At 54.5% G+C, this 22,856-nt stretch overlaps 1 protein-coding gene across 3 annotated transcripts in view; it reads left to right on the top strand.

Moving 5' to 3' along the window:
• Positions 1-6,171: 6,171 nt before the first annotated feature.
• Positions 6,172-22,856, top strand: part of NRBP2 (nuclear receptor binding protein 2) — a 32,343-nt gene continuing 15,658 nt past the window's right edge. For 2 of the 3 annotated variants that reach the window (XR_003495878.3, XM_027452859.3), the window contains exons 1-8: positions 6,172-6,405; positions 20,125-20,247; positions 20,429-20,530; positions 20,758-20,847; positions 21,420-21,460; positions 21,536-21,630; positions 21,929-21,952; positions 22,308-22,391. Coding sequence is in view for 2 of the 3 variants with exons in the window: in XM_027452859.3 (XP_027308660.1) it covers positions 6,289-6,405; positions 20,125-20,247; positions 20,429-20,530; positions 20,758-20,847; positions 21,420-21,460; positions 21,536-21,630; positions 21,929-21,952; positions 22,308-22,391 (676 nt within the window). In the remaining variant the exon portion in view is untranslated. The remainder of the gene's footprint in view (positions 6,406-20,124; positions 20,248-20,428; positions 20,531-20,757; positions 20,848-21,419; positions 21,461-21,535; positions 21,631-21,928; positions 21,953-22,307; positions 22,392-22,856) is intronic. The other variant, XM_027452860.3, reaches the window with a different exon arrangement.

The following is a 22,856-nucleotide window of genomic DNA, read 5'->3' as shown; positions in this document are numbered from 1 at the left end:
CCTCAGTGCCCCCTCAGTGCCCCACGGGGCCCAGTTCCCCCATGGCCCCCAGCCTGTCCTGAGCCCCGGGCAGTGCTCAGGTGGGCGCATTGCCACAGCCCCCCCACTACAAGCAGCCCGTCCCTCTGCTTTCCCAGGCGTTGGCCCGGCTGGCATCACCTGCGTGCCCCACTCCCTCGCAGACTCCCACAGAGACTCAAACCATGCCGTTTTTAGCACTGGGCTAGCTGAGACCGGTTTCAGCAAGCGCCCTCATCCCACAACACGCCCACACCGCGCCTGATCCTGCGGCCAGCTTCGCCCCTGTTTCTGCGGAGCGCTGCTGTGCACGCTGGCGCGCTTTCCGCTCGTGGAACCACATGTGGCCAAGCTGGGGACGTGTTCCCTGCACTGTGTGGGAGCTGCCAACGGGAACACAGGCACAGCTTGAACGAACATAGCTTAGACACTAGGGAAGTCTGCAGCCCCTCCCCGAGCTCTCTGGCCTGAACTTTGCCCTGAGATGTTTGCAGAAGGATGCACCATCCCCAGGGTGACCACGGAGATGCTTTCAGCAGTAATAGCTGTAAGAAGTACAGGAAACTGCTCTGCCGTGCTCTCCGGAGGGGTCTGGTCCTGCAGCATTAAATGAATGCCAGCCTGCCCTCCTGTGAATTCACACATCTGAACTGCCTGCTGACAGCAGCAGGTCACACTCACATGTAGGCTGTGCGTCTGTGAAGGACAAGAGTGAGGAGCTGCAGAACAGGGGAGGTTACAGCCTTACGTATTAACTCAGTAAACACAAACACATTCCAGAGGAGCTCTTTGCTGGCCACATGTTTGCCCTGCAGAAACCACTAACAAATGTGCTGAAAGAAGGCAACGCAGCAGGGAAGATGTTTGTCAGCTTCCCAGAGTCAGTCTGGCACCTAGACTGAACCTTAAACCGTAACAAAGTGCAAGTTGCGCAAAAACACGTGACGTCATTACATCCCAGCCCAATCCATCAAATGTGGATAAAAATAGACGCCAAGCCAAGAGGGGCCTCCTAGCAGGCAGGGAGGAAGGGAGACGTGGAGCTTCAGCCCAAACCTCAGCACCGCAGACACCAGCACACTGCAGGAGCCGGTGCTGCCCAGCCAAAGTGGGGAGGGATGGTCACAGCTGCACTGCGTCCCCTGGGCTCCCCTGCACATCTCAGATCCTTCAGAGAGCTCTGGAGAGGGAAGCACGAACACTAACCCCAAAGGGGTTCTAAAATCCCATCAGACTCCAGCAATTTAAAGTCAGAGCACACCCAAAATGATACACAAACACAGAATGGCTGAGGTTTGAAGGGGCCTCTGGAGGTCATCTGGTCCAACCTCCCTGCTGAAGGGGGACACGCACATTAAATAAAGCAAGGAGCCCCTGCCAAGCTGCACATCACCGCATGATAAACCCCTCAGGACTACCATGCTGTAAAGCAGCTTTCAGATCCTATGTACTCTTCCAGCCACACCACGGTTAAAAGCGCAGCAGTGCAGTTCAAACCAGAGTCCTTGAGGCAGCAGCGTCCAGGACACCCGATTAAACTGAACAAGATCAGAAAGGAGGCCCAGTTCCACACTTCTGAGAACCCCCTTTCCAGTGACCAGTAGCTGCTACTGAGCAGAACTGGCTCATTCTTTTGAGAGAGTGGAAAAGGAGAAATCACTCCAAGCAGCAAAGCAAAGGCTGTACCTTTACACCAGTTATCTCACTGATATGCCTAACCTCCCCAGCCAAGAGCCCCAGCCCAAATGGTGGCTCACTGGAAGAGTCCCTGTCCTCACAACAACCAAGGACGAGTTCATGGTGAGAGGGGCTGATGGCAGCTGCAGCCCTGTGACTTCAGGGCAGTCCTGCCAGCAGCCCTGCCTCCTGACTTTGTGCTGCAGGACGCAGGCAGACCTGCCCCAGACTGGGTCCAAGACTGCAAACTGGTGGTGGCACGAGGTGAGACAAAGCAGAGGATCAACCGGAGCAAGGCTGTGCAGAGGAAAAGGACCTGGAGGTGCTGGTTGATGCTCACCTGAACACGAGCCTGCAGTGTGCCCAGGTGGCCAAGGAGGCCAACGGCATCCTGGCTTGTATCAGGAGCAGTGCAGCCAGCAGGACCAGGGGAGGTGATCGGTCCCCTGTGCTCAGCTCTGGTGAGGCCACACCTCGAGTGCTGTGTTCAGCTTTGGGCACTTCAGTACCAGAAGGACATCGAGGCCCTGGAACGTGTCCAGAGAAGGGCTATGAAGCTGGTGAAGGGCCTGGAGCACAAGTCCTGTGAGGAGCAGCTGAGGGAACTGGGGGTGTTTGGTCTGGAGAAGAGGAGGCTCAGGGGAGACCTCATTGCTCTCTACAACTACCTGAAAGGAAGGTGTGGGGAGCTGGGGGTCGGCCTCTTCTTGTAGATAACCAGCGATAGGCCTAGAGGGAATGGCCTCAAGTTGTGCCAGGGGAGGTTTAGGTTGGAAATGAGGAGACATCTCTTCTCAGAAAGAGCAGTCAGGCATTGGAACGAATTGCCCAGGGAGGTGGTGGGGTCATCGTCCCTGGGGGCGTTCAAAGAAAGGTTGGACGTGGTGCTTGGGGACATGGTTTAGTGGGTGACATTGGTGGTATGGGGGTGGTTGGACCAGATGATCCTGGTGGTCTTTTTCAGCCTTATTGATTGTGTGATTCTAAGGCCCAGCAGATGGACAGGGCTGCATGCCATGCACCATGGCATCCCTGACAGAAGGCAGCAGCAGCCAGCTCCCGGAGCTGTGCTGCAGAGCACCAGACCCTGGCATGCAGAGACCTGCTCTCCAAGCACATGCACAGAGCAGAGCCCACCAGTCTCATGGAGGTGAGGGCCTCTGTCACACTTCCGCAGCACCCAGTGGGAGTCTTTGGCAGCAGAAACACGGGTCTGCTCTCCCCAGCACACCGTCAAGGGAGATGGATGCTTCAGGAGGGCACATTCAGTAGAGAACTGTGGAGGCCACCAGAATGGAGCAGGTTTCTCCTGCTTACTCTTTATGTGACAGGACAAGCAGTGGATGCAAGGCTGTATGACTCATGCCTGAAAAGGGACAGGCAAGATAAATATGCTCCATTGTTTGTTATTCAGCAAGCAAAAAGGAAGCCATAGAAAGAAGATACAGAGGTTTACTATCATGTGGATGAGGCACTGAGGATGAGGGGCAGGGAAAGAGGCAGTGGGATGTAGGGCTGTTGTCGAGGCGGAGGTGAGAGATCAGTGCTGACACAGGGGCACATTACTGCTCTGGGAACATTCACCAATTCACTATCACCTCTGCTCCTGTCTGGACATCACCTCCTTTCCTGTAACACCCCAATGAAGCCACAGGTGTCACATGCTGAAAATGCTGCACTCAAAATGACTGAGTTGGAATAGAGACATCCAGGATCCAGGCAATTCATGCTGCTGGAGGTAATTTGTATGCCTCAAAGGATCTTAAAGATTTCTCTATGACCTGCCTGTACACAAAGAGTGTGGCCAGTCCAGGGAGGCAGCCAAACCCAGCTAAGGACATGTCTAGCACCTGCAGGAATGAAAACAGCAGAAGTCCTCAAAGAACGTGTGAAAAGTGCTTCCTCCTCAGAAAACATGGAGCAGCAGACAGCATGAGAGCAACTCCCCTGGGTAAGACATAAATCCTGCATATCCCTGAATCCTATTTTTGCAAGTTGCTAATAGCTGATCCCAAGAGGAAGAGCACAGGAACCATTGCGGGGGCTGAACAATATTTGGCTTTTGTAGAGTAGCAGCTTCTGACAAACTGCAGCTTAGAGCCCTCTTGAGCCAGAGGCTACATCTGCGTCTTTGTGTTTAATAGCCCTCAATCAATTTTTCTCCCACAAATTTGCCTAATGGCTTTTAAAATCCTTTTCTACCTTGGCCACTGTAAACACCCTGTAGCAATGAATTCCACAATGTTTCACCCACTAACATTCCCCCCAAGAAACACTCAGTAAAAATTACTCCCATTCATTTGTTTTAAAACTCTTGCATAGCCTTTGTACTGGCCACCCCAAACACCAGTTTGTGCAACATGGTGAATTATCATTCCTGTGTGTGCTCTCTGTACCACTCGTGGTGCAGTCCATCTGCATATCCCCAGCTCAGCAGCTGCTTTGCAAGCTGAGTATTTTGCTGCATGTGATAGCTAGTCCATGCTCTTGATACCCCTTCCTGTGTCACAAGAGTCTCTGCAGGAATTCACAGACAGCGTTAGAGCTGACTGTCCCAAACACTTTGGTGTCATTAGCAAACTCTGCCCACTTATTGTTCATCCCTTTTCTGGATCGTATGTGAACGTATTGAACAGCAATGCCTGGTGGTACCAAGTCTGCCTTATGTACCATTGTAAACACTCTGGCAATTAAACATTTGCATTCCTCCAAACCTCTTAGGCAAATATTTCACCCTGGCACTTTGTTATGATTCCTATTATTGATTAGCTTCATAATCTGATCTTTTGCCACCTCATTTTGAGACAAATCCTCCAATTTTCCTCATGTAAAGAAAGGGTTCATCTGTGACTTCCTCTGTAATAAATGCTACAATTTGCTGTTTTACTACAGTCCTATCTCTCCAGTGACCCCACTTAGACCCTCATCATCCCCTTGCTCTACGTATCTTCTGCTCACATTCTTGCCTTCCATGTCTTTGAACACCACTTTTTATCTTTGGCCAGTTATTTTTCAAAATCTCTTTCAGCCTGCATTTGATCCGTCTTCCTTGTTGTGGCAGAGTTTCTACTTGTAAAGGATATCTGTTGAAACCGGTAGATGAACTCCAGCACAGGTTATCCACCTAGCACTTACACTGAAACTGGTGGACAATTGGCAGACCTGCAACACAAAAACATCATGCACAGAAAGGGGACTCACAGAGACAGACACCAATAGGAAAGGCTCCTGAGGCATGGTGCGTGGTTTTCATCTGATTCCAGCCCTCTTATTCCCTGCCCTTGTGCTTATTCCCAGCTGTATTTTTCTCTTACACTTTGGTAAGTCCCAGTGACTTATTTACCCACAGGTCTGTTCTGGTAGGCACAGGTGTAACCAGTGTGTGTGCCTGGAGGTAGCCCTGGCCTGGGATGGGCTCCTGCAGTCCAGGAGGTGGTGACACAATCTGCCAGGTTTCACACAGGGCTGACACTGACAGTGGACAGATTTAGGGCTGGGGTTTACCCACGTGGGCTCAGACAAGGGTCTGCCATGGGGAGCAAGCAGCAGCAGATCAGGTCCTGCTGAGTGCCCATGGCAGCGCCACGAGGCTGGCAATGGTGGCACCAGTTTCCCTGTATGCATTCTGTGGTCAGAGCAGGACCTGGTGCACCCACACACTGAAACATCTCCCCTTCACCTATGCTGTGCTGCAGGGAGTGGGACTTTGCATGCACTGTCTGAGGCTAACAAAGCTCAGGATACCTGGTGTGCCTCCTCATCCAGCAGCTACACTCACCACAGTCCCTCCAGCTTAACCACACCAGCTAAAAAGGGCAACAGTCTGGGGTGAGGGAACGTTTCCCAAAACAGCAAGCAGGCACCAGTGTGGAACAAGCAGAGTGGAACAAATAATGAACACGCTAAAAGAAACCGGAGACGGCCAGAAATAAACGAAAAACAGTGAACGAGCCAGAAACTTTCCAGAGGAATGAAAACATCTGGAAGATTTCTTGCTTGGAGCGGCTGAAGTGCTTTCTGGGTGCACAGAGACATGGGCGCCCAGCTGGGAGCTCAGCGCGGGGTGCAGCACCCAGCACCCAGCACCGACCAGCGGCTGCCTGGGAAGATGGCAAAATGGCAGCGTTCGGCTGCAGGAGAAACGCAAAGGGCCGCGAGGACCACGGGCACTCGGATCGCAGAATCACAGAAGGGTTGAGGTGGGAAGCGACCCCCGGGTCCTCCCGGTCCTCCCCTCCCCACCAGGGCCCCCCGGCCGCTGCCCGGCCCCACGCCCGGGCGGCTTCCAGGAGCCCCCAGGAGGAGCCCCCAGCCCCCGCTCCCGGTGCCAGGGCTCCGGCACAGCACCGCTGCCCGGGGGTCAGGGGGAGCCTCCCGGGGGTCGGGTCCCGGGACACGGAGGGAGCGGGGGCGCTCCGGGGGCTGGCGGCCCCCCGGTGCCGGCGGGGCGGGCCGTGCGCGGCCGCACGTCCGGAGCGGGGCGGGACGAGCCCGGGACGGCCCCCGCTCGGCGGGGCGAGGGGGGTGCTGTCAGCCCGCGGCGGGGCTCCGCTGCGCTCTGCTCGGTGAGGCTCCGTGAGGCTCGGCGCGGGGATGGCGGTGCCGGAGCCGGACGCGCGGCTGGCGCAGGAGAAGGAGGAGGAGAGCGAGGAGGAGAGCGAGATCCTGGAGGAGAGCCCCTGCGGGCGCTGGCAGAAGCGCCGCGAGCAGGTGGGCGCCGGGCGCGGGGGCCGGGAGCCGCCGCCGGGCCCCGCGGGGCCCCGGGCTGTGCAGGGCGGCAGCGCTGCCCCCGGCCCCGCCGCATCCCGCAACACGCCCCGGGCGCGGGCGGCGCTGCCGGGACCCGCTGGGCGCCCGCAGGTGCCCGCTGGGGGCGATGGCCGCGGCCGGGGGGCAGGAGCAGCCCCGCGGGGCAGCGAGGGACGGGGGCGGCCGGAGGCGCGGGGAGCGGGGCTGTGCGTGCCCCGGTGCGGGGAGCCCCGGTGCGGGGAGCCCCGGTGCGGGGAGCCCCGGTGCGGGGAGCCCCGGTGCGGGGAGCCCCGGTGCGGGGAGCCCCGGTGCGGGGAGCCCCGGTGCGGGGAGCCGGGCCATGCCCAGGGCAGCCGGGCGGTCCCGGGCGCGCAGCCCGCAGCGGAGGGCACTGGTGGCCGGGGGAAGGAGGCTGGGCGCCGCTGGAGCCTCCGGTGAGCCCCGTCCTGGAGGCTTTCGCTGGCCGTGTTCCTCGAGCCGTGCCCCGTGTCCCTGGTGCCGTGGCACGTCGGTAACCGGGAGTCTGGGGGCCGGAGAACTGCAGGAATGAGGACTTGCACTACGGGGCATGGCGGTGATGGGGAATGGCCCCTGCGCTACTGCCCCCAGGGCTGGAGAGTTCCTGCTCTCCAAAGAGCTTTGGACCGTTGCAGCTCATCTGCCAGCCCAGGGGCCCAGCAGAGCCCTCCTGCAGTGCGTCCTGTGTTGTTCAGAGCTCCCATCATCACCCTTGACCTCTCTCCTCCAGACGTGTCCCCCAGGTCTGCACAATGCCTCTCCCCCTGAAAGTGGAGCCTGAGTCTCCCTGTCTCTGTCAGGGCACCCAGGAATCAAAGGGATCAAAGTCAGTAGGTAAATCCTCACCCCAGGCAGAGGTGGGACAGCGATCACAGCTTCTAAAGGGCCCATCCCAGGCTAATCCTGTTCTTTATCTTCCCACTGCCTGCTAACAGCTTTTCTGTAGTCCATTCAGTGCCCCACTTGGGCTGCAGGCTGTTCATGTTTTAGGCTGTCCCTCATCCCAGCCTGGGCTTTGCTGAAATGTTGATAACCTGCCTGTGTCGGTGCCACCAGCACCTGCCTTTCCTGTGTCGCTCTGTGCTTTCTGGCACTTCCACACCCACACATCACAGTTTGATCTCTCTTCACCACTACCTCAACACCTCTGCTGTGCATCAGAGCCTCGCAGGGGTACGTTGCACATGGCTAGTGCTGCAGCCTGATGCCCCAGCACGCATGCGGTGGTGCGTGTGCTGCGTGGTGGGTGCCAGGGCCTGACTCCACATTCAAAATCCCACGTCTTCTTTCCCACCTCGTCCTTTGCTCTCCTGGGGTATCAGATCCCACCTGTGCGCCACATCTGAGCCAGATGCATTTTTGCCTTCTGTCATTTCCCATATCTTCTTTGGGACTGGCTTTGCTGGCACCCATCATCAGCCATCCATCCGACCACTGCACCCTGCACCCGGCAGGCGCTGAGCTCTGGCTGCTGGTGCAGGCATTGCGGCACATCCTCTGCCCCAGGCAGCCGCCACGTGCTGCCGGTGAGGCCTGGGGTGGCAATGGAGGAGCAGCCGGCAGACCCCGTGGTCTCTGCCAGGTGGCTCTGTGGGACAGCTGAAGGGCTGAGGAGAGCTGTCAGGAAAACAGATTTTTGGCTGAGAACACCCTGATGCTCCTGCATTTAGACCTACAGGCACAAAATGACCTCCGCTGTGTGTTGGAAGTGAGCAATAGGGGGGAACCATTTGGGCTATGCTGGATAACTCCTGTAATTTAATGGCATCTGACCTGCAGTCACACTGTGTGTTTTCACAGAGTTCTTGGATGATGTGTGTTAATCTGTGACCCACCAAAACCATCCGAACACCCTACTTGTCCTTGGCATAGACATGGCTTGGAGGTCATTTCTTGGCTGAACAATCCCTGTCTATTTTGACCCAAAGGTGACATTTAATGGTGTATGTTTTAACATGTAACTCCACAAGTGAGCTCTGAGCTCTCCAGAGCGGCATTGCAGTGGCTGGAACTGGCCCCTGGAGGTTTGTCCCCTTGTGCAGTGCGTGGGAGAGGTGGAAACAAATGAGGTGCACAGCACCATCAGTGACATTTCCACACAGAAGTTTTGGTAATTGGTCACTGTGCCGTGCCACCCGTCTGTGGTGTTTCTAGATGGAGAGCTGGGAGGGGAGGACTGACCTTTTGTGGGTGATGCAGGACAGCAGGGGGTGGCAGGAAAGCTCGTGTGTCGTGTGTGTCTCAGTGGTTTGAGAGGTGGCCACACATCAAAGAGATGAATTACAGTGCTGCCATCACCGCATCTCCTGACGAGCAAGGGGCTCATCACATCACATCTCCTGACTGTTCACCCATGGCAGAGCTGCATGCCTTGGGGAGGGGTGCGTTCAGGTGGGCGACCCAAGGAGAGCAGTCTGCTTCGCAGGGACAGGGGCCATGAGCTGTAAAGCTGCTGCAACAAAAGCGTGCATGAATTCAAACAGGGAAGTGGCAGCACTGCCTAATGCAAATGACAGTGAAGGAAGTTTTGTGTAACAGACTAGTTATTGCATATTCCTAGATGCTTCGGTTATGTACCAGGAAGAAAACAGTTTGCTACTTGTAAGCTGTTATCTTCTAATGTAGATAAACAGCCATTCTGTTTAACAAACATTCAGATTTCCATAAGCACATCGAGTATTTTTACCAATAGGGATTTTCCCTCCTTATCCTGACAATTTAGTATAATTATTTATTTTCCTTAACTTGTTTTTGCCGCAACAGTTGAGTCCTGTGTAGGACCCATGGTGCTGTGCTTGATCCAAGGTCCTGCTGTTGCAAGAACGGGTCCGGAGGGGTGGGAGGGTGCAGACGTGCAGTCTGCAGCAGTGTCCAGAGCCCAGAGAGCTGAAGTGAGCAGGGGTGAGCGCCCTGCGCAGGCTTCTAATGCTTAAACCGTGGTGCCCTGTGGTGTAGGCTGAGAAGCATGTTATGATGAATTCCTAGTGCGTATCTATTAATAACATGTACCCAAGGACTGCACCTTTGTTTTCACATGTAGCAGTTACAGCCATTCTCTGCAGCCCTACAGAGTGCGTTATTACACCCCGTTCAGGTACGGGTGCAACAACGTGCATGTGCTGTGCGCGGTGCCGGTTCCTACCGCTGTGCTGGGTCTGGCCGTACATGCCAAAGAGGAGAATACTTCCCTGCACAACTTCCGCTGCCTGTTCATGATGCATATGCTTATGATGCATATGAAGTCACAGCTTAGGAAATAGAAGCACTTAAAGTATTTTTGCAACTTATCTGGAGAAACAGTCACGTGAATCCTTCAGCGACTTCACAGTCAGCATCAGCACAACCCATGTTCTGCCTCCCTCACTTCTCTCCCTGCTATTAGTGTGAAAGTACAGCGAAGGAATGCTGCTGCTGTAGACTTTTCCATTTAGGAAGATATGTTTTTTTCAGCATTGGTTTGATGACTTCATTTACTTTTTCCACCCGTCCTGTGGAGTAAGAGTAATACGGAAGATGAAACTTGATACGCTGCTTTTTAAAAAGTTTTGCAAAACTTTTCCCATGTGGTGGGGTTCCTAGTCTGATTACAGATTCCTGAGTAAGCTCTAGCACTGTGTTGCTAAAAGCAAATGTTTATGTATCCATGTTGCTTTGCATTTGCAAAACCTTTATCCCTTTGGAAAGGGGGCTGTTAAGACCAGTAGACATTTGCTGACTCTGCTGTTCACGAGCACCGGTACCACGGCATTAATCGGTAATGTACCCCTGGTTCAGGCCGTTTCCAGCACCTTTCTCATCCATCTCTGCGGGTGTCCCAGATGGACAGTTCTGCCACTTGTGCTCCACACAAGAGTGTCCAGGATCAAGTGTGCCCTGGGTTGCCTTTGGCATTCCTGACCCCTTCTTTTTGCACGTGAGCACATGCTTGCTCTGGCAGGGCTCTGCTGTCGTTCACAGGACCGAATGTTAGGTCCATTCTCTGCGTGTAACCCTGACATCACAAGCCCCGTGTTCTGCTTTGCAGAGCTGGCAGCTCCAGTGCAGCTGCTCATTGCTAAAATAGGGCTGGTTGCAGTTTTGCTCTAAATAGCCTATTGCTCCTCTTTTGGTCACCTTGTTTAATAAAAGGGTTAACGACTGCATGTGTAATGATACAGAGCCCTTGAACTATGAGCTTTAAACAACTTCTAAAAGCAACAGGAGGAAGGGGGGGGGAGAGAAACAGGAATAGAAAGAAAGAAAAGAAATACTTAAGCAGATTTTGAAGAAAATAAAGTGTCTTGAGAAAAGCTGCAGGAGGGGGAGATGTTGCAATGTTGTTATAGCTTCCCCCAGACCTGAAAATGAAAACAACATATGGAGAAATAATCTAGGATTTAATACACTGAGGTGGAAGGGGGTTCCCCCCTTTTTTGGACATTCATGATGTTTGCAGTGAGGATAACCAGTTCTGTGATACATTGTTTGGAAAGCACCCAAGTATTTAATATTTGCCACCAGAGTTATTTTTAAAAGCTGCTTTGCTGCCAGCCCTCCCAGGAGACTAGGACTTGAAGTGTGCTTTGTTGTGAAGTGCTTTTCCAGAGCAGAGGGGATCAGCTGAAGGACTTAGCTCTTTCTTTTCATGCCATCTATTTTTTTCTTCCCCTTACTGTTTTTATGGCTTTTGTTTGCAGTTTGTTTAGCTTTCCAGGATGAGTTTACCTGCAAACCTGCTGGCCTCAGCTGATCAGACAGGTTCATATCATCACAAGGCTTTGCTCTGGGCTCCAGGTAGGAAGTGGAGCATCCCAAGTGGTTTTGGCTGAGGATATTAGAGTAATGAGGATATTAGAGCAAAACGAAGTTGTCTGAACTAAGGTGGTGTAAGTCACCGGTAGGTAAACTGAATGGGAAGCAGACAGTGAAGTCCTCTTCCCAGCATGTTTTCTGACAGTTTGGCAACAAACAAGGCTTGGCATGCTAGATTTAGTGTCCTCGTCATCGCACTTCCAGTTTGTGTGGGCGATGAACGGGGAGACTGTTTCACCTTTTGCTTTGGGTCTGCTTTCCCTTGCTGCTTTCTGTGTTTCAAGGATCCTTTAATCCTTCATGATCTTCCTGGTCACAACAATCCTCCGCCTTGTTCTCATTGCTGAGGAGGGCGGTGACTTAGCTGGGTGGTAAAGGTTAGTGCAGAAACTTGTCCTTTTTCGTGCGGTAACATGCTTTTTTATTTCTATCCATATACTCCACAAGAATGCCTATCTGTTTACAGCTCTTTGCTCCTGGGCTACTTGGTGTGCTCCTTGCTAAGACGCTATCTGTCTGCTCCAGCTTCTCACCATGTCATGAATGCATGCAGCTGCTCCTTCTTTGCTCCCTCAAACTAGACACCAAAGAGCTGTTAAAATTACCAAGATTCTCCATGTTTTGACCCCTTCCTGTTTTTACCAAGCTTTTTTTTTTTTTTTCCTTCCATTTGCATGCAGGTATTTTTGTTTACAGTGGCCAGACATCTCATATGAACCTTGCTAGCTTTTACACCTTCAGTGTCCCTTGTCTACTTCCTTCTTTTTTCTCTGGTGTAACCTGAGATCACACACGGTCCCAGAAGCTTTTTTATTTCACTTCTGGGAGGAGGCATCCCATGGTCATGTTACAAAACGGGTTTGAAGATGGTCAAATGCTCATTGGTTTGCTCTTCCATTTCACAAGTTAGCACAATAAGCACATACAAGGCAGTGTTTTAGCATTCCCCAAAGTGGTCATATTGGGATTGGAAGTGAGCTTGTTACCTTTCATGGAAATGGAATTACGGCATCCTGTGTATTCAGCCTTGGTTTTGCTCTGCACCATCACAGCAAGAGGGCAAATACTCTCTCCACACAGTCTAGGGGGTAAATGATACCAAATTCCTGTTAATTGGGCTAATTTATACTGGTCACTGCTTGTGACTGTCTCGTGAATGGTGGCATCTTCATGATGGGCTGGGATGGCCAGCTGGTTCTGCCCATCACTCTCTCCATGAGCACTGCAAGCCCACCCCTGGGCACTCGCCCCAAGTTCAGGTGCATGGGTGTGGGGGGGGCTGCAGTGGCAGGCAGGGACACCGCATCTCCTGTCCTGGAGCACTTCCTCCAGCCACAGGCTCACACCTCCCCAGGGCTGCACAGCGCCCTGGGGTAAAGCGGTAAAGCAAACGGCCTCCCCTGTCACCAGCCAGGCGTCCGTGCAGTGCCCGTCGTCTGCCCTGGTAGTAACAACATTTATGCCTGCAGGATCTCGCCTGGCTCTTATCTGGGCAGTGGAAAAATACACTTCTGTGCCACCTTCCCAGCAGTGGAAGGAGAGGTCAGGGATCTCAGGGTTTGTTCCAGCAGGCGCTGGGCGAGAGGGAAGGGCAGGAGTGGGTATGGGAGAAGGGAACGGTGCCCAGCCCTCCCACCTATGGGCAGCAGGGTCAGGCTGAGGGGGATGCTGTGAATTCTGCTGGGGGAGGTTGCAGTTCTCAAGCCAGAGCCATCCTGCCACTGCTGACAGGAAGGGGACCTCATGGGGATGGGGAGGGAGAGTTCATGGAAAGAGCTGGATGAAGGGGGTGCTCCTTCTGCCGTCGGACAGGAGGTCTCTGCTGCTGTCTATTGTGCTGTGTTGGCCATATGCCTGTTCTCCTCCCTCCATCTCTCCTGCCTGCAGTGGCGCTGGGCACCTTTTTTTTTTTCTTTTTTTTTTTCCTGGTTGATTGGTTGCATGCCACTTCTTGCCTTCTGCCCATAGCTCTGCTGCTTCTCTCCTCTTTGAGGTCCACCACTCCCCCAACACTGTCCAGAACAGGGACACCAGCACCTGCACCGCTTCACTCCATCATTGCACAGAAGATATTAAACTGCAGCAGAGTTTGCCTTGACCTGTGCAAGCACCCCCGGCCCCATGCGTGGCACTCCACCATCCCTGCTCGGCTGAGTCTCTGCGGTTGATAGTGCGTTAGCTGTCTATCCACACTGGTCTGAACTAGTGCAAAGAATATGTTTTTGTAAGAGGTAGGATCAAATGCTTCACTGGAATCAAAATATTTTCCATCTCATGTGTTCCCTTCACCTGCTAATTGTGTAACATGATCACACAGAGAAAACAGGTTTATCTGGCAGCACAGATCCCTCATCCTGCTCCTGCTCTGTCACAGGACACTAGGCTTGGTCTGTTGTTTTGCTGTGGACTGCAGATAGCAGGATGGGTGGATGTCACCCAGCTGCCTCTTTTGTCACAGCCTTTGGTGTACCTGCTGCCAGGTGAAATCGTGCAGCAGCACAGGCAGGCCTGGGAGATTGCTCCCTAATTGCTCAGGGCTGCTGCTCCTCCCTGCTCCCACACCAGGGACCAAAGGGCTGTTAGTGCTTGAAACAGGGCCCTAGAAGCAGAGCTCAGATCCACGCCACAGAGTCTCAGACCCTGGGCAGAGTGTTCCGAGCTCAGGATGATGGGGTTGTCAGCTGTTCACCCTAAGAATCACCAACGTGCACAGCAGGGCCATGGATGAGCCTCCCTCATCTGCTGGCTGCATGCTGCATGTGCACTGCTGCTCCCGCAGGACCTGAACCAGCTTATGCTCCTCGTGCAGTCTGCCACCGCCAATTCTTCTTGTCCCTGCCCCTTGGAAAGCTAAGGGGAGCAGCACAGGTGTTAGTGTGGCTTCAGCTATCTAAGCTCTTTTTTTTCCCTTTTTACATATTTTAAAAACATTATTTCTGTATTGCAACAGTCACCCCTACCCTGTGTGTTACAGAGCGTGGGGTGCTGGAGAGAGGATTACATCCTCTGTCAGGGCCAGGGAACACAGGAGAACATCCCTGTGGTTTGGAAAGGCAAAGGGAGTTCAGGCTGGGAAGGGAGGCCCTGTAGAGACACAGTCCTCTGTCTCTGCTGCTTGCATGTGCTGCTCCGGGAGGACAGGCTCTGCCATCTGAGGTGTGTTCCTGAGCCTTAGCAGCACCTGTGTGCTAACTGCAACCTGAACAGAAGTCCCTTGAGAGCCCAGACACAGCCTTTGCTGTCACCCAGGCTAATGAGATCCTGGAGCAGAGGGGCAGGTTGGGGATTTACTCTGCAAAGCATTCTCCTGCGCACATTGTGTTCCCTGCTCAGCCTTGTGGCCCCAGAAAATCCTGCAGGTTCCCAGTGCCAAAAGGGATAAAATGCTGTAGTGTCACGAGGAGTCAGGTAACCTGTGCCAGTTGTGAGCATCACCATCTTCATGCCCTGCTAGTCCTTCTAGTGCTGCAATCAGGAGGTTCTGCTCCATGGCAGAGCAGTGCTGGCACTGCTCCCCGGGCCATGAAGCACGGAGGCTGTGACCTGTGGCGCCAACAAACACCTGCAGTCATTGTGTCACCAGGGGGCACCTGGTGCTCTTGCACCAGGTCTTGGTGAGCTTTGTTCTGTGCCCTGAGAACCTGAGGCTCTATAAGACAGGTTTCTGCTTTTCCTTGCTGGGCTCACTCTTTGGGTTTGTCACTTTCCCCTCTGTCCTTCAGTAGGTGCCATTTCTTCCTGCCCTTCTGTCCCAGCACCATCCCCAGCACCTGGAGTGGTGGCTGGGGCACCAGAGACAGCAGTGCACAGGGTAGCATGGGGTGCTCTCAGCACTGCTGCCAGGCTGTGGTGGGTGGGAAGGGCTCCATCCTGCACAGCCCCATAATCCCACACAGCCCCATATCCCACACAGCCCCGTATCCTGCACAGCCCCATATCCCACACAGCCCCGTATCCCTCACAGCCCCATGCACCTGGGGCCAGCAGCAGCTCAGGCAGCACACCCAACTCAGCTCCAGTCAGTGTGCAGACTTCTGGCAGCTGCCTTGCTCTCCTGCATGCCCAAGGGCCTTTGCTTCCTAAAGCTTCATTTTTCCCCTGGTCTCTGCCTTAGCACCAGTCGAGAAAACCCCTGAAGAAGTTAGGTCCTTTTGCTTCCAGTTGTGGGATGTACAGCATCTGTAAGTCACAGAATCACAGAATGGCTGAGGTCGGAAGGGACTTCTAGAGATCATTTAGTCTAATCCCACTGCCAAGCAGGATCATCTAGAGCAATCATCTAAAGCACATTGTGCAGGATGGCGTCCAGGCGGGTTTTGAATATCCCCAGAGAAGGAGGCTCCACAACCTCTCTGGGCAACCTGTTGTAGTGCTCCATCACCCTCCCAGTAAAGAGGTGCCCCCTCATATTGAGCCAGAACCTTCTGTGCATCAGTTTGTGCCTCTTGCCTCTTATCCTGTCGCTGGGCACAACTGCAAAGAGACTGGCTCCATCCTCTCGACACCCTCCCCTCAGATATTTATACACATTGATGAGGTCTCGCCTCGGTCTCTTCTCCAGGCTAAGCAGGCCCAGCTCTCTCAGCCTGTCCTCGTACGACAGGCGCTCCAGTCCCCTCATCATCTTCGTAGCATTCCTCCGAACTCTCTCCATTAGTTGTATGTCCCTCTAGTACTGGGGAGCCCAGAACTGGGCACAATACTCCACGTGTGGCCTCAGCAGGGCCGAGTAGAGGGGGACGATCACTTCCCTCGACCTGCTGGCAACACTCTGCTGAATGCACCTCAGGATACCATTGGCCTTCTTGGCCACAAGGGCACATTGCTGCCTCTGTCCTGGTCAGCCTGCTGTCCACCAGGACTGCCAGGTCCCTCTCTGCAGAGCTGCTCTCCAGCAGGTCAACCCCCAGCCTGTACTGGTGCTTGGGGTTATTCTTTTAGGGCTTGTGACTGCAGCTACTTCAAGCTGTCTGAAGAAGGCTTCATCTACCTCCTCTTTCTGATCAGGTGGCCTGTAGCAAACAACCACAACAGTGTCAGCCATGGTAGCCTGTCCTTTAATCCTTACCCATAAGCTCTCAACTCACTCTCCATCCACCCCTAGGCAGAGCTCCATGCATTTTGGTTGTTCTCTCAAATAAAGAGCAACTCCACCACCTCGTCTTCCAAGCTGGTCTTTTCTCATAAGCACGTAGCCTTCCATGACAGCATTCCAGTCATGAGCTATCCCACCAGAAGGGTCAGCCTTCTGCTGTATCTGCCAGGCTCATCAGGTCTCCCCCGGCCTCTTGAATGGCCCCTCTGTGTTTCTGTTGTATGGCATTTTGCTGGATGGATACATGGTGGTGATGTCTGGGCTTAGGCTGTGGGAAGAACCCACATCATTTCCCTCCTCTTCCCTGCAGTCACTGCATCTCAGCCCCAGCAGCAACCTGCCTGCCTTTCACCCCAGCCAGCTGGCCCCATCCCAGTAGCACAGCCAGCTCTTGGTTCTCCCAACAGCACCTGCCAAGCCAGGCAGAGTGGGCTCCATTAGTGCCGTGGGCTCATTTTGGAGCCACCTCCAGATTATCCCTCTGCTGTGCATTAATGTGAACCCATGTTTCCAGGCAGGGTCTGCTGTGCGCTGTGCAGTGGTGCAAACAGTGCCAGGTGTTTGTGCCAGTGCCACAATGACAGTAATGTGACCCTGCACTGCCGGTCTCTTATCGTGGGTGGTAAGTGATAGGACACGAGGCAACGGCTTCGAGTTGTTCCAGTGAAGGGTTGGGTTGGACACAAGAGGAATTTCTTCATGGAAAGAATGGTTGGGCATTGGAGCAGGCTGCTCAGGGTAGTGGTGGAATTGCCATCCCTGGAGGTTGTGCTTAGGGACGTGGTTTAGAAGTAGACTCAGTAGTGTTAGGTGATGTTTGGCCTTGATAATCTTATGGATCTTTTCCAACCTAAAAGATTCTATGATTCCATGTGTTCTGGGGGTTGAGGGTGCGAGATGCTGCTCAGGCATGGGAGGGGGCCCGGCTCCAGCAGTTGGTGCCCGCAGCCATGCTGGGGCTGGACCCCTTCCCTCAGCCAGAAGCTGCCAACCTGCCACAGTCCTGCTCTTGTGCCAAGGTCCTGTGAGCATGGCCACCAGCAGAAAAGGCCTCCATGCTATCCTCCGCCTCCCACAGTGGTCAGGGAGTGCTGATCTAGATGGCATGAAGGGTGGATGGAGGACAGGGTTATGTTTCTGCTGAGGGATAGGGCCAGCATGTGCAGGTCACAGGACACAGGAGATGAGCAGTCCCCTCTCTTCCAGGTGCTGTGTCCATGTCTTCTCCATCTGCCAGAGCCACCCCAGAAGAGTAACAACCCATCACGTCCTTCTTCTGTTCTCTAAAACAGGCCTCTCCCAGTGGTAGCAGAAATGCCTGCCCATTGCTTTTCTGGCCTTCCTTGTTTAACCGCTGCTCTCCCGAGGCCCCGACACTATATCACTAAGCCTTCTGTTGACAGTTTCAGTCTCCGTAATATGAAAAGCACAAAAGGGAGTGATATATTGTAAGATGCAATCTGATCTTTTGTAAACCTTCACTTGTCCCCAGTGATCTCTCCAGGCAGGCCTCAGCTCCTGCCAAGGGCTTTCTGGAAGCAGCCTGAACAGGGAATTTTCCCAGTCTGGCTTTAGAGTTTTTGCCAGTTAGTCCAAATCCACGTGGTGTCCACAGAGCCCCTGAAAGGCTTGGTATCAGATAATGACAGTGACCTTCAGCCAGCTCCTTTTGCCCTCAGTCACCTGTATGTTTACATGCAGCATTTATTTATTTATGCAGTCTGAGAGCTCAGCGTACAAGACAGCTGTTCATTGTGGGTTTTTTTTGTGTTGCCATTCAGCACAAGACTGAGTGTGTTCACATCCCTGTGCTGAGAGCTCACGTCAAGTTCTTGGTGTGGGCCAGGGGCGGGAGGCACCCATCAGCACCCACTTCATCAAGGGTGGGAACAGTGGGTATGTGGGTCTGGGGTCCTGCAGGCTGGGGCCCTCATTGCAACACAGAGAGGTGGGTAGAGGTGACACCGGAACTTTTCATCCCTAGCCGTGCCTTTGAGCCAGGCATCTGTAACCTCAACACAGTGCTGTGCAGCTCCTGCATGCCCTTGTGGTGATGGAGAGGCTGTCAGGGCCATGCTCCCCAGCTGACATTTCGCTTGAGGCCTCATGGCCACTTGCTGGGTTCAGGACAGGATTTCTTTCAAGACCATGAGAGGATTTTTGAGCGGCATTGTTTGAGAGAGGCAGAAGAGCAGCTTCATGGAGTACTCAGACCAGTGGCCCCCTCATGGTTCATGGGTGCTTGCCCCCAGCCGCCCTCCCTCCCGGCAGAGCCTCCATTGAGACCTGCCTTGGCTCGGTGCTGGCTGGTCGTACCGGAGCCCAGGCAGGCTGTGGGGACTTGCGGGAACGGCTGAAGCCGGCTAGGCCAGCTGGCCCCATCACTGGCTGTGCTGGGCTTTGTGCGAAGCACGTGGAGCCTGTGAGAAGAGAGAACAAATAATAGAGGTGCTTTGTGCCTCCGCAGCAGGAACTGGGCCACAAGCTGGCCGTCTGTTCCCTGCTAATGAGCTGGGGGTGCTGTGTGACCCTTCCGTGCCTGCACCCACAGCTGCCCCGTGCTGTAGCAGTCCAAGCCCCGGTGGTGGGACGCTGCGTGCTGGCCCCTGGCAGCAGCAGAACAATCCTGCTTTTCATCTGGCTGTGGCAGCTCTGCGCCGCCCCTGCCACATGCCAATGGGAGCGGGCAGCGCTGCCTCTGCCCAAGCTGCAGCAGCTGGCAGGGTGACCCCAACCCGCTGGAGAAGGGAAGGAAGATCAGGGGCTGGCAGGGTGACCCCAACCCACTGGAGAAGGGAAGGAAGATCAGGGGCTGCAGGTGAGCTCCTGTGCAGCGGTGCTCATGGCAGAAGAGCAAGGGCAGTGACTGCGTGCAGCCAGCGCAGCCAGCAGTTCAGGATACAGCAAGCACCTTTCTGGGCAGGCGGGACCCTGGTCCTTGGTGGGGGTGTCTCCATGCTAATGAACCCTTACCAGAACTGGGTGCCTTTTGAACAGGTTTTCTGTGGGCTGGAGCTGGGCTCCCACTGTCCTGGGGATGGGCAATCTGGTGCTGGCCTCGAGGCAAGTTCAGCAGTGACCTGGCACAGGGGCAGGGCTGCTGCAGCTGTGTCTATGCTGGATGTGGCTCACAAAGGTGATGATGGCAGAGCTGCTCTCCGCAGGGCCCAGGGATGCAGCTCTGTGACCTTTGTGGATGGAAACTCATCAGACAGACCCCGGGGCATGAGGAAGTGACCCCGGTCACCTTAAGACATTAAAAGATGTCACAGTTTTGGTTTGTCTGCACCTTCCAGTTTGCCCCATCCATTGTGAGTGTCTGTGGTCATCAGCTGCAAGTGTGGGTTGCTCCCCAACATCTACTGGGATGTGGAGCCCATGTGGGGTCTGTGTGCAAGAGTGGTGCTGGCAGGTGGCTGCTGTGGCCAGCTTCTCTCTGGGCTGGAAGAGAGGAGAGGGGCTGTCCTGGCAGCTGCTCTGAATCACTGGCTCTGTCTTGCACACTCATGTTCTAGAGGAGTGGTACTGGCTGCTGTGGGACCCGAGCTCCCAGGCAGGCAGGTCCTGAGGGCCAGGCAGGGCAGGCAGCAGGCTGGGGGTTTGCTCTGCTCCCTGTGTCCTGGGCAGAGCCTGGGCAAGGATCCTGCTCAGGAGCAGGATGCTGACGCCCATCCACATCAAAGCAGTGTGTTTCTCTGCACAGGGCTGCCAGTGGGGCTGGGAGCTGGGGGCAGGGCATGCTCCTCGGCAGTCTCACACTTTCCTGTGCCTTACAGGTGAATCAGGGAAACATGCCGGGCATCCAGAGCACCTTCCTTGCCATGGACACAGAGGAGGGTGTGGAAGTGGTGTGGAATGAGCTGCTTTTCACTGACAAGAAGGCCTTTAAAGCACACGAGGTGAGCCATCCCCTCCCGCTGGAGAGTGTGCCCCCAGCCCTGTGTTTCCTCTGTACCCCAAACCCAGCTTTCCCTGTGACCTAGACCCAGCCTGCTTCTCAGTCCCAGCTTTCCTTGCTCTCTAAGGTGTTCTGCCGAGTCCCAGGAGCTGCCACCTCACCTGTCCCCTCTTTGCCCATAGGAGAAGATCAAGACCATGTTTGAGCAGCTGGTGCTTGTGGATCACCCCAACATTGTGAAGCTTCACAAATACTGGCTGGATGTGAAGGACTCAAAGGCGCGGGTAAGGAGGACTCAGAGAGGGGGTGTCTGGGGGTGCCAGGCTGGAGGGATGCCAGTGGGATCCCACCCCCTGGACTCCCCTTCCTTCTCTGGGACACTGTGGCCAGAAGCCTGCTCTCAGCCTTATGCAGAGCCCCCCTCAGGCTGTGTGCTGGTGCTGCCCATGGGCTGCACTCAGTGCTGGCTGTGCAGGGAGGATGGAAAGCTGACACCTCTGTCCTCTTTCAGGTCATCTTCATCACAGAATATGTGTCCTCAGGGAGCCTGAAACAGTTCCTGAAGAAAACCAAGAAAAACCACAAGGCCATGAATGCCAGGGTAGGTTTCTTGAGAGCACATAGGAAGCGTCCCAGGTGAATTGGGTGGCTCTGTGCCTGCTGGGAGAGGATCTCTTACAATGCAGAGCGAGTGCATGTGGTCACTCCCTGAGTCACCCAGATGAGAGTTCTGGGGGCCCCATGCTGGACCTCAAAGCCCTCGCCTGCAATTTGAGCTCGCTACCACACCAGTGCAGTTATGTACTCACAGAACTGGAACTTACTGTTGGTGCAAACCACGTGCATGTTCCCCATAACCACAGCTAGCTTTTGCCCCCTCTTGTGATGTGCTCTTCCATGCTCCCACCAGGGTTTTGGTGCCCTGGAGAGCTCTGTCTGCTGATAAGGATTGTGGCACCAATGTTCTCAGCGCTGATGGTGTTCTTTGAACAGGGATTTGACAGGAGACTGTTGGGGCTGGGACACTGCGTGGGTCATCTTTGAGTAACAGTCCCTACAGGGCTAGTGGAGGGCTGATTTCCCCAGCTTCTGGTGATAGGTAGGACTGACCTTATCTGCTGCTGGGCTCTGATGTGTGCCCCGTCTGATGGAGAGCTCTGGTCTCTGCTCTAGGCCTGGAAGCGCTGGTGCACCCAGATCCTGTCTGCTCTCAGGTAAGCTCGCTGCCACCGGCCATCCTCCTTCTGGCTGGGCTCGGGCAGCACACTCAGGACTGTGTACGTCCCCAGCTTCCTGCACTCCTGTGAGCCTCCCATCATCCACGGCAATCTCACCAGTGACACCATCTTCATCCAGCACAATGGGCTCATAAAGATTGGTTCAGGTAGGATGCTGCTGCTCATGCAGCCCTGCGGCTCTGAGTGCTTATGGGGAGGATCAGCGGGAGGGAGGTGCCAGCTGAGGGAGACTCAGAGCCAGGGAGGCAGAGGGGCTGTGCAGGGTGTGATGAGGGGGTGCGGGCTGGGGAAGAGGTGAGAGCTGCAGGGTCCCTTGGGGGATCACCTGAGCGTCACCCACATGTGCATCATCTGTGCAAAGTGTAGCATTACCTTCTCTTCTGTTTGTGTCCTCTGCTCCATGCCTTCTTACTTACCTTCTTTGGGATCGACACTGACCGGCAGTTTGGCACAGGGTGTTTGCAAATGGTGAGTGTCCCTCTGCCACCTCTCCAGCCCATCTGTCCCATCACCCATCACTGGGTGGACTTCATCACTGGGTGGGCTCCCCAGTGGGCCCTGGGCACCTCTTGGCAGTGAGGATCTACAGCACCAAGGGGTGGTCCTGGGCTCTACAGGCAGGAGGGGAATTGCTGCTCCCACTGCAGGAGCAGGGGTCTCCTGGGAGACTGCGAGCCCCCCAGGTGGTCTGCTTGGTCTCTTTGTGGGCAGGGGCACACACTGAAATCCCTTCTGCCCTGGAGCTCCCACCTGTGCTCCCGGTGCTCCTGGGGAACCAACTCGGAAGAGCCATGTCTCAGAGCATTTCTTGTTTCCTTTGCAGCCCTTCCAGACGACCTGCGAAGCCCCATCAGGATTGAGAGGGAAGAGCTGCGCAATTTGCATTTCTTTCCCCCGGAGTATGGCCGTGAGTCCCACTCTGTCTGCCAGGGGGTGCAGGCAGAGCGAGGCCCCGGGGGTTGGAGGGGTCTGTGCACAGCGTGGGCGCAGCGGGTTTGCTACAATACGGAGCTATTCAGTGCATTCATAACTAAAGCTCTCAGCTGTGAGTCACAGAAGATCTTGTGACTGTGATAACATTGTAGGTAGAGTTTAGTGTTGATTAGTGCAGAGCTGTACATGGGGGAAAATCTGTTGTGCCTATACGGTAATGGACTGTGCATTAGCTATTACTGGTTAGGAACAAGGTTTCAGTATGACCACAGATTGCTCTCTGAAAAGGTTATGGCTCAGCAACACTCAAAAGCATGTAAAATGTTACAGGGACCAGGGAAAAAGGAAGGAGTAAGGAGTCTTTGTGCCATGTGCAAAATCAGTGTGATCCCCATCATGAACATTCTGGGGCAAATTCGAGCGGAGTAAATGGGAAAGT

The sequence above is a fragment of the Anas platyrhynchos genome, chromosome 2, assembly GCF_047663525.1.
Source record: "Anas platyrhynchos isolate ZD024472 breed Pekin duck chromosome 2, IASCAAS_PekinDuck_T2T, whole genome shotgun sequence".
NCBI classification, from domain to species: Eukaryota; Metazoa; Chordata; class Aves; order Anseriformes; family Anatidae; genus Anas; species Anas platyrhynchos.
The sequence above is the reverse complement of the archived record's forward strand: the minus strand, read 5'-3'. Positions and strand labels throughout refer to the sequence as shown.